Here is a 15,562-nt window from a genome sequence, read left to right on the forward strand (position 1 = left end):
GAAAGTATAACCTCTTTAGATTTGTATTCAATATGTCTATAGATACAACTTAAAACCCTATTTGCCCTACCACGAGTAACAGCACACTGCTTGGATGGCTTTAGAGACTGATTGACTATTACACCAAGATCCCTTTCCTTCATAACACTGTTAAAGTTATTACCATCCAAATTATACGTATAATTTAAATTATGATAACCCACATGCATTATCTTGCATTTATTATAATTAAAACCCATCTGCCATTTATTTACCCAACTCACTACATGATCTAAATCCTTTTGTAAATCAGCAGAATCATCTTCACAGCTAGCAACACCCAAGACCTTAATCTCATCTGCAAATTTAAGTAATTTATTGACTATCTCTTCATCTATGTCATTGATGTAACTTGATGTCATTAAACTTCAATTTTATTTTATCTAGAGCTAATTGATTAATCATAATTTCAATTACCTTTGATTAATGTCATAATAATAATCAACTGATCGAAGTTAGTGTTTATGCTTATTTTTTCAGTTATTCCAACTATCCAAGAAGTAGAAATATTGCTGTTATAATTTATAATTATTGTTTTTGATCAATTCAAAGTTTCTTGGCTTAATATATTTGTGTAATGACTCACGAAAGTAATCAACTAATTAGAATTAGTGTTTGTATTCAAAGTTTTCTGATTATTTTAACTTTCCAAGTCTTGTGAAAATAATCAATTAGTGTAATTCCATTAATTGTCCAGCTCTAGTGAAAGCTATGTAACTCTCAAGTATGTGTTTTACACCTTTACTTGTGTATAGTAGCAAACAGTATTGAAAATTATAAGTCAGAAAACCTGCTTGAAAGTACAGGGTGGTCCAATATTATCTTTCCTATAAATATAATTTAACATTTGACTAACTAATAAAATATAACCATACAGTTTTCAACATCTTGTAGCCCAACTTGAACAGTTTTTATTGACATGTAGACTTCTACATGTGCACCATTAGTGGTTGTGAGCACATCTAACAGATATTTGATTTCAGTCTACAGTGGAGATGGCATTCGTTACCCTGGTCTTTAGCTCTGTGATATTTACTTTAGGTGTGAGATACATGGTATCCCTAACATACCCCCATACTTCTTTTCTGTACTGGTGTCTGTAACTACAGTACAGTACAGTTGCCGTTTTATAAGGTAACACTACTCACTGGAGTGAAAAAAAAACATATCAATAAAAACTTTGAGTTGGGCTACAAGATGTTGAAAAGTACATGGTTTTATTTCCTTAGTTACTTAATTATTAAATTTTAAAATAGGAAAGATAAGTTTGGACTACCCTGTGTAAAGAACTTCTTCAGAGGTTTAAGGATAGAAATAGACTTGTGGCTGTTTCGTGGGTAATTCCTCTTTCTAAATATGGGAATAAGTTAGTTGTATCCAAAGCTTAAATAAAATATTAATAAAACATGCTTAGATCCTTTTCCAATGACATGTGAGATAGTATTCTGATAGTCCCTCATAAGCAAGCTAAGCAGCATGATGTTTGGAGAAGCTTGAACAAAATCAATTGAAGAACATTTAAACTGAACTTGCATAGTGATGAAAGAGCTTGGGAAATTGTGAATAAACAAATCAATTAGATAATAGGGTGCATCAAAAATATAAATTTCTTATATCATTATCGGCAGGGTATGCAATTGGTGCCCTTTAATAGTAGTAATTCTCAGGCTTCTAAAATTATATCTTGTCATGCTGCGAGGGGGGAGTATTTTCCTTGAAATATCCATAATCAAAGTGTATGAGAAAACAAAGTACCATAACTTTGAATATGCAATGTTTAGCTAATTTAAGAGTTTTATATCCTAAATTACCCAGAACTCATCATGAGAAGAAAGTTGCATGTTAAGTTCCACCTAACCACCCTTCCACTGGACAACAGAATTACTGGATTATGTATTGTTTCTTAGTATTAAATTTTTCATGATTTTGCAAGATTAAAGTTTTGCTTTAATGAATCTCTTTCTTCTGCGATAGCCACAAACAGCTACTTAAGCTTCAGTTACTATTTTAACATGCCTTTCAACTGCTTGTGTGTGACATGGTATGCTGAACTTGAAAACTGGCACGTCATCTTGATTAATGGAAGACACCAACTGTTCATTACTTATATTTTATGTAACTGGTGGCTATACACTCAGTTCACATTATTAGATCAGCATAATGTTGAGCTTCCATATTAATATTTGGAACCACAAACTGTCTCATTATGCTAGAATTGGAGGTACATCGAGTAGCTAATATTCTATGAAGAGCAAGTTGTCTGATAGCCTTAGAATCATCTCCAAGCATTTCAAGCGGTGAATTTTGCGGGTGTGCAAAATATACATTTCTCCGGATTACTCTATCTGCCACATATAGCTCTGATTCGGAAAGAAAACATGATTTTCTTACAAGTAGAAAATGGTGCGGTGAGCCATGGCTGCATAAGGGATTTTTCTTGATATTAAACCAAACTGTTGCATACACCTCAATTACATATCTCACAAAAAACTAAGCTTCTTGGATGAGTTAGCAGCTGTGACGTAAAGACACAAAATCCTGTTTGGTGCTGTTAACCAGCGAGAATGGTTCATTGTACCAGGGTCACATAAAGCAAGTTCTCTTGAACTATGACCTGACACTACTGCATTGCACATATCATACCAATATTCTTGGTCTGTACTAAGATCCTCAGGATGGTCAGTTTTTGGTAATGGCTCTGTAATTTTGACTGAAACAAAGTTTACTGAAGGTAATGATTCACGAATCTTCAGTTTCTTTTCAAGAGGACCAGAAAAAGCAGACGATCCTAGAGTTACTCCGTCAACATGCGTAATTAGATGATGCAGGGGTAGCTCATTGGCATGTAACAAATAAATTAACCAATGAACAGTTCTTCCTAAGTGCAATTCAAAAAGCCACATAACTCCAGCTTCTTTCCAATATTGACGCATGTGTCATCACAGCCTACAGCACCAATATGATCAAATAAAATTTTGTCTTCAAACCACTAAATGATAACATTTTTTTGATGCCTTCTGATGTTCCAGAAGTAGAAATGTAACCCATGAAACTTGATTCAGATTCACTGACCAAAGTTATGTACTTTTTCTCAAGGTTAGATGTTCAGGATAGTCATGAAGATCAAATGGTCCCTTATTTTCTGTATGTTGTAAATAATTTTCACCCACATAATATTCAGAAAGTAAATGAAGCTTTAATACTTTTATGCAATCAAAATATATGATAAGAGACGAATCATGAATATCTACCAAAAATATACTTTTTTTAATCAATGTTTGCTTCTTGCGAATCAATAATTTAACTATTGATTGTGACGAATTCTTTAAAAAATAACTATATTTGTATAATGAGTCATAGTAACATGATGGTCTGTTCTTTATTTTTAGTTATTAAGTGCTATGTTGTTGTTATTTTTCTCCTGATTCTCAAGTATTTGAAACATTACAGCTATCATTTGAATTTGTAGTCTTGTAGGGTTGATAATGCATAGTTTATATATTTTTCCCATTCCACATTCTTTCAATTATAGTCATTCGACATTTATTCTGTAATTGTGTTTGATAATCTTGTATTTTATGGCTAGGTATTTTTAGGGCAATACATGCATTTTATGTCATATTAATTTGAAGACCTCAGTAAAAAAAACCAATTCAAATAGACAAAAAACACATATACTTTTAATAGTTATGGAATATCCAGAGAGAAAAAAAAATAATATAGAAAAAATAGCCAAAGCTACTCACACCTTTGATAATTTAGATATAAAACTACATTTACTTGTGTGTGTGTGTACATGCATATGCATGTATTGTACAAGACAAGCATTTATAGTGTTTTGTTTTTTTCTTTTTTTTCCAGGTTGCTGGAAACCATGTTGCCTTATATGAGGCTCTGTACCAGCAGGTAAGTTACAAACAGTACTCTGTATGGCTGTGCATATAAAAAGTGGCTTTCCTTTCTAATCAACCTGTAAGAGTTGTTTAACTTTTGGGGCTTCTCTGTAACTGAATGTGAGCATCCTTGTATCTTACATTTAAGGTATCTTTCGATGAAATGCTGCATTAAAATTTAATTAGTTATTTGAAATTTTATGGAGCTAGAGGAAAAGTGAAATAGTAATAATAAATTTGGCTTGACATTAGGAAGGAAAGGGTGTTGATAAGAAGTATCTTGTTTGGTAAAATGTGAATTGTTAAAAAGTTTCTTATGCTCGTTCTTTATGTCAAGAAATTTATGGGTTGGAAATCGTAACAAAATTTATGGTTCAGTTAGTAACAATACAAAACACATTTATTATAGTAAACATCTTGAAATTATTTTGATTTTATCATCAGCATTTTGGGGGTAAACAAAAGAAAACCTACATCATGAGGTTTCTTGTAGTAAAACTTCATCTGAATTTACCGCTGTTAAGATAGTGGAGTTCTTAATGATATACTTTATGCTTTTGCTTTGTTGGTGTACAGGAAATGATGAAGGATTGCTGGGTTTTTACCAGCTTCTGTAGATGATAATTTGGATAACAAGACTGTGAAATTGTATAATTATGAGGTATAACATTTAATGATTTTTTTATGAGAACTAAAAAAACAAGAGATAAGATATTAGAGAACATTACACAACATAGTAGATTTTCCACATGGTATTTGTTTTTGTTTTTAAATATAAACTGTTAGCTTCATTTGCTGCATGAAGAAAATAAACTGCAGAAATATTATCCACGTGTAAAATGCACAGATAGATATTGCTCTTCACAAGGTTTAACTTTTAGGAATCTTTTCCATGCTGATTGCTCATTCAGAAATAAGCTTGTACAGCAGTAGTGGAGCATTTCAGTATACCATATATAATTGTAACCATGGTCATTTCTCTCTTCTCTTTTGCTGTGTCATATATATAGCTCTATATTATCTACTAATCATGTTTCGTTTGTATATATATATATATGTATACGATCTATAACATTTACAACTGTTGCTTTAGTTCAGTTGTTGTTAATATTTAAAGTGACACATCAAGGATAACAGTTGTGAAGTTTAATTAATTTCCATGTTTGTTTTTACAAGGCCTTAAACAAAAATATTTTGAACTTACAGATTGCCACTTTAACTCTGATTTGAGATTACAAATCCTAGTTCAAACTTGACCAGTGAAAACTAGTACTGCTGAATAAATACATTTTAGCAAATCCTAATTGTTGGTGATGATGGGAGAATCAAAGAAAATTGTATTATCTTTCATAGTTCTATGTTTTCAAACTTTTTTTTTTTTAAATTAAAGCTGATCGACCTTTATAGTTCCTTAAGCTTATCACAGTAATTGTATAGTTAATATTTTAGTGCCAGACCATTGAAACATAAAGGAATTGTATTATTTTATTGTTGTATATTATTAAGTAATTGTAGGAAAATAAATCTGCTTTCTCACTGGTTCATTTTAAGTAAAATGCTTGGGATAATATTAATAGACAAGTACAAATCATGACAGATACAATGATGAATAACACTATTTGTTTTATGTCCCACCAGGTACCTTATAGTGTATGTGTAAGTATACATCAATCCACCTATGTCTATGTCTTATAAGTGTACATTTCATATTTAAAATATTAGTCTTTCTTTATCAGAAATGTAAGCTTTACATTTTACTAAAGTTACTAAACTTCCTGTGTCGTTATAAAGGTTGATCCAGCGGGAATAGGCTGCGTGGGAGCTGTAGAAGCTGCTGAGTTTTTGAAGAAGTCTGGCCTATCTGATGCTGTATTAGGAAAGGTTAGCTTTTTTTTCACTGCATTTTCAAGATATGTTGAGGTTTTACTAGTTGGTCCCCCCCCCCTAGCGACACAGCGGTATGTCTGCAGACTTCAATGCTAGAATTCGGGTTTCGATACCCATGGTGGGCAGAGCACAGATAGCCCATTGTGTAGCTTTGTGCTTAATTACAAGCAAGCAAACAAACAAACTAGTTGGTCAGTCAGCAGAAGCAAATATGCATATATCTTTGATGGAAATGCACATTACTTAAACTTGCATCTGTGTTAAAGTGTGAGAACATAATATTACTGTATGAGATAAAAAAATAAAGTATATGTGTTTAAGTGACTTCTTGCATATTTAACAAAAATATTTAAAGTGAAGTTTTAATACTGTATACGGTATAAATGTTATTCAAACAAGCTCTGAAAGTACTCAATATTCCAAGTTTTTTAATTAAAAATTTTTACAGAAGTAAAAACAAAAATACAAACTGCATGTCATGCTTAGATCTTATGTTATTATTCTAACTTAGAAAATCACATGTACATTGATAAATTATAAATGATTTTGTTTGGTAGAACTGAGTAAGAGTTGTTTCTGGATAGCTTCTTGAGGCCAATTATAAAACATTTTTGTAGATTTCTATTAAAAATATACAGTGTAGATAATAATGTGGTAAAAATGTGTATACAAATGTTTTGTGTGTTCATGAATACAGAAATTTAACAAGGTTATTGTAAATCTATTTAAATTTTACCCTTTTTAAAGACGGTTAATATACTACAACTAAGCATATTTCATTAACATTTTGAATATTAAAGCTAGCAAAACAAAAGTAAAACGTATATTTTACAGTTTCAGAATCGATATTTAAACTAAGAGAGCAAAAAATTAAAAATCATTGAATAATGGTTTTCTTATATAATCTCCCTTCATTTAATTTTCAGATCATTTCTCTATATTTTAATATAGTGTTCTCTTAAAAACAGTTTTTGTAATAACATTACTTGTAACTAATACATTTATATATGAGCAAAATATCATAATTAACTATTCCAGTTAACTGAATTTTCAATATTCAAAATTAGAGTTTTGATAAAGAGAATACCATTGTCTTTATTAAGTTATTTTTTTGTGTGTTGTATGTTGTTCACACTCAAAATTTATCGTTTAACAAGATTTAAACATACAATTTTTACAGTTTGAAATTTGAATAGAAAGTGAAGTTTAAGATTGATTTTCAGTCTGTAGCTATGTTAAAGACCTCAAGGTATTGATTCTCTTCCTTTTTTTTCAGTTTCTTATTGCATATCTTTTCTAAGTCAACTAAAGGTAGATTTGTTTAATATTTGTTTAGATATGGGACTTCTCTGATCCAAATGGAAAAGGTTATCTTGATAAAAAAGGACTTTTTGTAAGCTTGAAACTAATTGCTCTAGTTCAAAATGGGCAAAATGTTGATATGGCAAATATCAAACAACAAGTGCCTCCTCCAGATCTGGTAAGATTATATTTCTCAAAATAATCGTTTTTGAACATATGTAGAAAGACTTAAAGAATCTCACTTTCCAAATAGTCGTTATTTTGTTAATGAATGCTCTAAAATTTTGTATTTCCATAATGTTATTTTTTATAAACACTAATCTGTGGTTTTATTTGATATGTAATTTAATTTGATTTTCATAAAATCTAGTCATACTTTTTTTTGTTGTTTTACATAGGGTCCTACATCTTTAAATAGAAAAATGTCTACAGTAATTGACTGGTCTATAAAGGTAATTTATTATATTGTGTTTTATAAATGCATATTAGTTTGTTATTAATATTATCATAAGTTGTATAGAGATCATTGAAATAATGTAAAACAATATAATTCATTAATCTAAAAATTAAATGAAACATATATTTTTTTTAGCATGAATCTACTTATAATTAGAGTTTAAAACCATAAATAACTAATAAATTGTCAGTTATTTATATGCGTCATTGACTTATGAACCTGTTAATTATGGACATAGCACTTATCAAAAAGATACGAGACAGACAGTTTAAAGGAGGGTCTTGTACTTACGTATTTTTCCTGGTTCTATGCACAATCAAGTTAATTTTATCCCACAGTTTATGCAGAATGATGGAATAAGACCAGAATTAAAGATATTGATTTGAGAATAAGAATTGTCTTAAAAATTATAGATTAATGATATTTGACCATCAGATGTGACAAAATAAGGCCTATCTTACAATCTTGTATTGATTACTTAATACTGTAACACATTGAAAATGGGAGTGACATTTAAATATAAAAATATTAAATACATGCATAAATTAAATTCATTACAACATTTATTTTAATTTCTAGTGATTTGACAAATTCAATAAAATGAATTGATCTCTGGATTTTTATTCAAAACTGTAAGATTGTAAAACTAGAATTTATGTAGACATACGTGTAGAAACAGAACTTGTGAGTACTTTTGATATCCAGTTTCAAAGTTTTTGTAAAAAAAATAATTCTTACCCTATTTCAACAATTTTTTTAGTTGGAAATATGTTATAACTGTTATTTTGTCATTTTATAACATTCATTTAGAGTATTTTGCAACAAAAATAATAAAATGTTCAAACCTACATTTCTGCACAGCTCCAAGTACTGTCCCCTGTTCAAAATAACAGCCAGTAAACAAAACATACTACATATTATAAACTGCTGAATACATGTACAGTGTATGTGTATCATATGTATGCAGTGATGAAAACTAAAGTGAAGCAAATAAATGTTTAATATGAAAATTCTTTACAAAGAATATAATGAACACACTATCAGTGAGTTTCTTGTTCGATGTAGCCATCAGAACGCAAAAAGTATGAAGAAATGTTTAATTCATTGAAACCAACCAATGACAAGCTACCTGGGAGTAAAGTAAAACCTGTAAGTTTCTTAAAGTATCTACTCAATCTGAGCCATCTGTAAATTTTATTTTATTGTATATTTTACAGAGCAGAGAAGCCATACTACCAGAATGTATTACTGCTTGTTTATTTTAAGATCAATCTAACCGTGGCTCATTTAACATGTCTTAATCACATGTAATATTAAAATTGTTAATAATTTTATTTTGTAATGCCATAAAATTAATATTAGTAAAAATAATTACTGAAAGTTTTTATAACTATACTGTAAGCTTTAAATATACTTTTAGTATTTTGTTATGAGAAAACAAATGAGTTGATGTGAGTGCTTATTGTAATATCAAATTAATAAAGTTTTTACAATTTGTTAAGCCTTTAGTTTTTTAAATGTTTGTTTAATTTAGAAACTCATCTACTTGATCTTTTGGGCATTTTTTATACCTTTTTCCAGGATTTAATGGCATTCATTCATTGACAAATAATGAAACGCTTTCTTAATTTTAGTTGTCCAGAAAATCCATCATGACAGTAGGCCAGTGTTAAACCATTCAGTCCCCTATAGGAGACTATGTTACAACTCACAAGTCTGTATATAAGAAAACAAAAAGTCATACTTATATATATACAAACACACATGCAATTAAATGCCTTAGAAATGGAAAATTAGCAACATAACATGCCAGTGGATACAGAAATTCATTCTCTGAATGTTTAATTGGAGTAAAGGGAGAAATCGATGTAATTATATGACAAACTCGTACATGTTATTTCCATGTATTTTGTTGATTAGACTAATGTATATTATTAAGACTAATTTTCATGTTTATTTGTTTTATAATAGAATGAATGCATATTTAGATAATGTGCCATTTTAGTAAGTCATAGATTTTGGGAGGTGGGGAGTGAAAACACCTTTATTTAAGACATATCTATTTTTGAAAATTCAATCAATGCAACTTGTAGAAAAAACTTAAAATTTAAAGCAGAAACAGTGTCTATAATGCACAATTTTTTTACCAGATAATGACAGTGTAAAGCTGCAGAAATACGTGGAGTCTTTTATTGTTAGGCATCGGCCAAATAAAACATTTATTGGGCGTTTTAAATGTTGTTCCTGCTTTTAATTTTGAATACAATTTTTGGCCTTCTGGTCACACAGCAGCAAGTCTTTAGGTGTATAATGCTAAAAACTGGGTATCAATACCCTTAGTGGACAAAGTACAGGTAAGCCATTTGAGTTTGACATATAAAAAATGTTTGTACATTTCTAGAAGATGGATCAGGTGGTCAATGCTAGAGATGGTGTGAACTTAATATCTCACTAGTACGGTGCATGCACAGGAAATCTTAGTGTTGGTCTCATTAAAGCCAATCCTCTGCCTCCTTATTATAGTTAGGTTAAGAATACATGAAATACAAGCCTTTACATAAAGATCAAAGGCTCGTGTAATTGTTGTGCTTCCAAAAATGTTCAAGGAACCTTATTTGAGTTCTTTCTAAGATATGGATGTTGTAATAACCTAATGATATTTGTGTTTGAATGTAAATGAGGACATGTATTCTGATTAATATGATATTTTAATGCCACTTTTACAGATTATGTTGAATTCCAAACTTCCACTTGAAACACTAGGCAAGGTAAGAGAGTTACATCTAGGTATGTGTGTGTGTTGTATGCTTTGTTTGGAAATAAAATGTAAATATTATGAAAAGCATTATATATTCCTCTTAGAAGTTAGACTCCAACATTTTGATACGTAACTATAGGAAACCTAATATCAGGTCATAATTAAATATCTTAATTTAGAAACTCCCCACGGTGACTCAGTGGTAGGTCTTAAGGCTTATGACATTAAAAACCAGGTATCAGTACTTGTGGTGGGCACAGCACAGATTACCCTTTGTGTATCCTTGTGCTTTGACAAAAGAATCAAATTTAATTTAGGTATTGATTAAATACATAATTCAATAACATTGTGACAGTATCTACACATAAATGTAGCTATTACAAATACATGTAAATGATATGATTTAGTATATTGGAGTACCACTAAAGTAATTTCATCTACTAATGAAACCAAATATTAAGATATTTCTTGACTGCTAGAATACTTTAAAGTTCATCATTCAAAACAGTTTTAGTGATTATTCTGTGACTATAAGCCAACAGAAAGTATATATTACTATAACAAAAGAATGAATGTCATTGTAATGCTAGTTTTTTCCCCCACTTTTAAGATATGGGAGCTAAGTGATATTGACCAAGATGGCTTCCTGGATAGAGATGAATTTATCCTTGTAAGTATAGTATATAGTTTGTGAATGCAAATGTCAAATTAAACATTACATTTTTGTATAAGTGCATATTTAGCAAGCAATTTTGTGTGCAAAAAATATTATGATAAGCCATAACAAAGTACCTTCTCATTAGTGCTAGGTAAGATTTCTATGAACGTTCTTTGCATTTATGCTGCTTGTTTTAGGGTCATCATTATCTCAACATATTTATTTACAGCAATTTCTTTTCATAATCTTTCATGCTAGTATTCCCCCCAGTTGCTCAGCGGTAAGTCTGAGAGCTTATAACACTAAAGATTGGGTTTCAGTATCAATTGTGGGCAGAGCACAGATAGCTCATCTTGTAGCTTAGTGGTTAATAACATAAACAAATGCTGATATAGCAAAATGTTGACAAATTGAATTTGTTAAAGAAAACAATTGTAATGAATCCTGACCCCCATGGGACGGGGGTAAGTTTATGGATTTGCAATACTTCCCAGCAAGGGACACAGCAGATAGCCCAATGTAGTTTTGCTCTAAAAAACAAACAAGCAATGAATCCTAGTTTTGTATTTAGATTTATTTTTCAAAAAGACATAAAATTATTGATGGTATAATACAAGGAATCAGATCATCTTGTACAGATTTTATGTTGGTAAACTCTCTGCAATAAAAAAAATGCTTTTGACAGAAATAGCATGGATCATTCACTTCTACCGAGTGTTTACGAATGTACAAAGTTTCATGCTTTAAAATTATATAACTGAAATTCTGTAACGTGAATAGAAATGTAGTAAAGATGTGTTTTACGAAATGCAAATCTCTGTTACACTACTTTGTTGAATTCACTGTTAAATATGCTTGATTTATAGTAATTCAAAACACAAAGAACATTCTCATATTTTACTTTATTAAAACTTTACAGGCAATGCATTTGGTTTACAAAGCTCTTGAAAATGTCCCAATTCCTTCAGAATTACCCCCTGATCTGATCCCTGTGTCTAAAAGAAAATCATCTCTCGCTGGTGCAATTCCAGTGTTACCAGACCTTTTACCTGGAATGGATGGAGGTTTCAGTGGTCATAGGTCAAGTACACCTACCATGGATTTAACTGCTAAAAATGTATGTTAAGACTTACGATAACATAGGTGTTTTAAGTAATTTATTTAATTTTTTTTCCTTTGCATTTTTTTACTCGGAAGAATTTAAAATGTGTTCAGTGAGTGAACTTTTTATGTGTACTTCGTGATTTCAAAATGAAAATGTAGATTTTATATGCTGGAAATACAGCTCATATACAGTAGTTTATGTACATGTATGAGCTAACTTTGGATCAGTTTGAGTGGATTAGAAGTTTGAAAATAAACATTCTATTTACAGATTCATCTCTGTATTAAATCTGGATTGAACATAGTTTTATCTGTGTATTTTTCTTCATCGAAATCATTCTTTTTGTCAAGAACATTTCTCGTTGATGTTATTTTCTGTTACTAGAATGTGTGAATTAATAAAGTTATAGCAATATAAACCCCATTAACTTCTTGTGTAATAGAATAATTTTGAACTTTATTCTTGCAGATTCACAATACAACTGCAGTACCATGGGTAGTGACTGCCACAGATAAGGCAAAGTATGATGAAATTTTTCACAAACTTGACCAAGATCAAGATGGTTTTGTTACAGGTCCAGATGTCAAAGATACATTCATTCAGTCAGGTCTTTTTCAGAATACTCTAGCTTACATCTGGTATGTTTTTTTTTTCTTTCTATACTGAAGATTTTATTTATATAGTTAAAAATTAATACAAATATACACGTCATTTCAGAACAGTGTTAGATTTCTGTCATAGTTAATTGTGAACTTTCTATATTGACTTTCCACAGAATTGAATATTTTTTATAATTTATTCTGAAACTACTTGATTAATGTAGAGAAATGATGGTATTTAAATTAAAGCATCATGTATTATTATCAATGAAGCATTTACTAGTTCATGAATTAGTTGTAATGTGAACTCATTATGGTTTACATGGTTCAGGGAAACTGAAAAAAGTTTGTGAATTTTTATATTTTGTGTCCTTGATCTGGAAAGCATCAGGGAATTTTATTTTACAGACAAAAACCAGTAAAAGTCAATGAATTTCATGTGATTCAGTGATGCTTCTAGGACATGGATGGCTAAAAAAAAATTATGATTAGTGCCAAAACATTGCATACAGGTTACTTCTGGCACATTTATGCATAAACATTGTTCTTTTTTTCTACATCATACTTTTTGTTTACATTTAATTATCATGGAGTGTGAAGGTAACTGCAATAGATTATGTAAATAGTAGCTAGGTTCTTGCCCAAATATAAGGGCTCTGGATAAGGCTTTGTCTCTCTTTTTTGTAAAAGTCATGGAGGATCCTTTTACTACAACTCAAAAGCCCTTAACAACTTACTATATCGAGATAGACTATTTCCATTAAAGAAGTTATTTTGATCTTACAAATTTTATTTCATTAATAAAATGGTCTCCTTGAAAAAATAGTCAAGGGGGGAACATGTCATACTCTTGATGTATTATATCATTGACATATTTGTGTAGGAAAGATATTAAACATCAAAACATAAACAAATAGTTTGATTATTTTGGTAAAGCCTGGATGTTCAAAGATAAAACAAATCTACACAATTTTGGTGAGTTATTATTTTTATTTCATATATGTACTTATATGTATTCAATTAATTATCAAAAACAACTATAATGATTATGTAAAATATTAATTTACTATTTGTTATTGGCACTATTTGTTATCCATAAGTCTTTGTACAAACATTTGAACTCGTACTAATGAGTAACTGAATACATCACGTCCACCCGGTAATATTCAATTTAATGCATCAGAAATATGAGTAATATGTTAGCAAAATACTGTTTGTCAAACAACAAGCAAGATGCTAGGGATAGGAAATAGTAAAGACTAAAGGTAAAGATGAGTCTGCACAATTTTGAAACTATGGACTTTCAGACCACATTATGCTCTTGAGATTGAGATATTAGTTTGGAGATTGCATAGTGCTAGTGTGGTTGAGTGCGAGTGATGTGTCTTTGTAGTTTTGTCCAAATTCAAGAACCATACCAGAATAAGAATAATGTGAGTACTTTTAGTAAAAATTAAACTAAGTAGCAATTCTTACTTGATGTAACATGCAACTTTATATAAGAATAGAATGTAAAACTTAATGCAGTATTACTGTCAGTGATGAACATGTTTGTGTACAGTGATATTCATGTGTGCGCCATCTACCATAACCTCTCTGAGTGTGATTGTACATTATGATTGTGTAGAATTATAATGCAACTATAAGCATTATGGATATCTTATCAGCAGGTCTGATTCCATGTATGAAGTATCCTGTAATATATTTTGAACTTACAATTTTTTTTTATCATGTTAGTTCAAAGATTTCAATACTTTTGATATATATGGACTTGATTTGCACAATTTTCATGCATGTGCAAAAAAAAATTATAATGTGCTCTGAATCACTGGATGATTTTGTTAACATATACATTTGTTTTATAAGTATTGAAAATATAAGTTTACTGTAGTGTATGGTTAGCAACTGAAAGTTTTGTGCACCTCTGGTAGTATTGATTTAAAAAATATTTGACAGACAAGAAGCTTACTTGTGAAAGAATATTCCAATGTACAGCAATAACATGTTCCTTCTGTGTATTAAAAGTTGAAATGTGATAATCCCAAGTATTCAAATTAAGAAATTATATCGGTATGCATCATAAACAAGTGGATAGACTGCCTGTGTTATGTATGTTCTGATTAAGTATCATTAAATCGAGAATGGCATGACCAGCAATCATATTGAAACTTTGCAAGAAGACATTTAAGCAAACTGTGAATCTTAACATACAGCTTGACTTATTTTTATTAAACAATACATGAATAATATTTTGTAATTTTACATAGTATTATAGTTCAATGATACATAATAAGTACATATCAGTTGGTCAAGAAATAACATATTTTGGTCAGGGAATTTGATGTTACTCAAAGTGTAGGAACCATGTGAACTAAAAAAAGTTTTTTATGGGTAGGTACAGAAACAGTAGCAGCTATTAATGTACAGACATACAAAAATATTTTAATAATAATCTTTTATAGGTATGCTGACGAGTAGTTCTTGCATTATGTAATTCGATACCTTAATGTAAGCTTGCAATTTATATGACACGAATATAGACATGGTTCAAAGGGCAATAAAATATAAATAGATGTATACTGTTACAAGCTATAAGCTGCTTAGGATAAACAATTGTGGTTTTCTGTTACAATTTGCAATCATTCCAGAAAGAAAATAGGGGATATTTGGAATTATTTCCTAATGTTTTATGGTGATTATGAGGTTGGTAAAATCAACTGACCTCGTATAGAGTTAGGTTAAAGAAAATAACAGATAAAACAAAGTTTTTCTGAAAAACAAAACATTTGATATTTGTTTAGGAGGTTTTAGGGATTATGGATATTTGAAAATTTTCAGATGAAAAAAAAAATTAATCTTATCAT

The 15,562-nt window shown here is 30.0% G+C and overlaps 1 protein-coding gene across 5 annotated transcripts in view; it reads left to right on the forward strand.

The window, feature by feature from the left end:
- The window catches only part of LOC106459191 (epidermal growth factor receptor substrate 15-like 1), a 44,040-nt gene that overhangs the window by 1,774 nt on the left and 26,704 nt on the right, over positions 1–15,562 (forward strand). For all 5 annotated transcript variants that reach the window (XM_022385623.1, XM_022385625.1, XM_022385627.1 and 2 more), the window contains exons 2-10: positions 3,901–3,945; positions 5,724–5,813; positions 7,156–7,299; positions 7,520–7,573; positions 8,644–8,727; positions 10,305–10,346; positions 10,947–11,006; positions 11,914–12,111; positions 12,568–12,737. In XM_022385623.1, the coding sequence (XP_022241331.1) occupies positions 3,901–3,945; positions 5,724–5,813; positions 7,156–7,299; positions 7,520–7,573; positions 8,644–8,727; positions 10,305–10,346; positions 10,947–11,006; positions 11,914–12,111; positions 12,568–12,737 (887 nt within the window). The remainder of the gene's footprint in view (positions 1–3,900; positions 3,946–5,723; positions 5,814–7,155; positions 7,300–7,519; positions 7,574–8,643; positions 8,728–10,304; positions 10,347–10,946; positions 11,007–11,913; positions 12,112–12,567; positions 12,738–15,562) is intronic.

Source organism: Limulus polyphemus, unplaced genomic scaffold (assembly GCF_000517525.1).
Source record: "Limulus polyphemus unplaced genomic scaffold, Limulus_polyphemus-2.1.2 Scaffold573, whole genome shotgun sequence".
Lineage (NCBI taxonomy): Eukaryota > Metazoa > Arthropoda > Merostomata > Xiphosura > Limulidae > Limulus > Limulus polyphemus.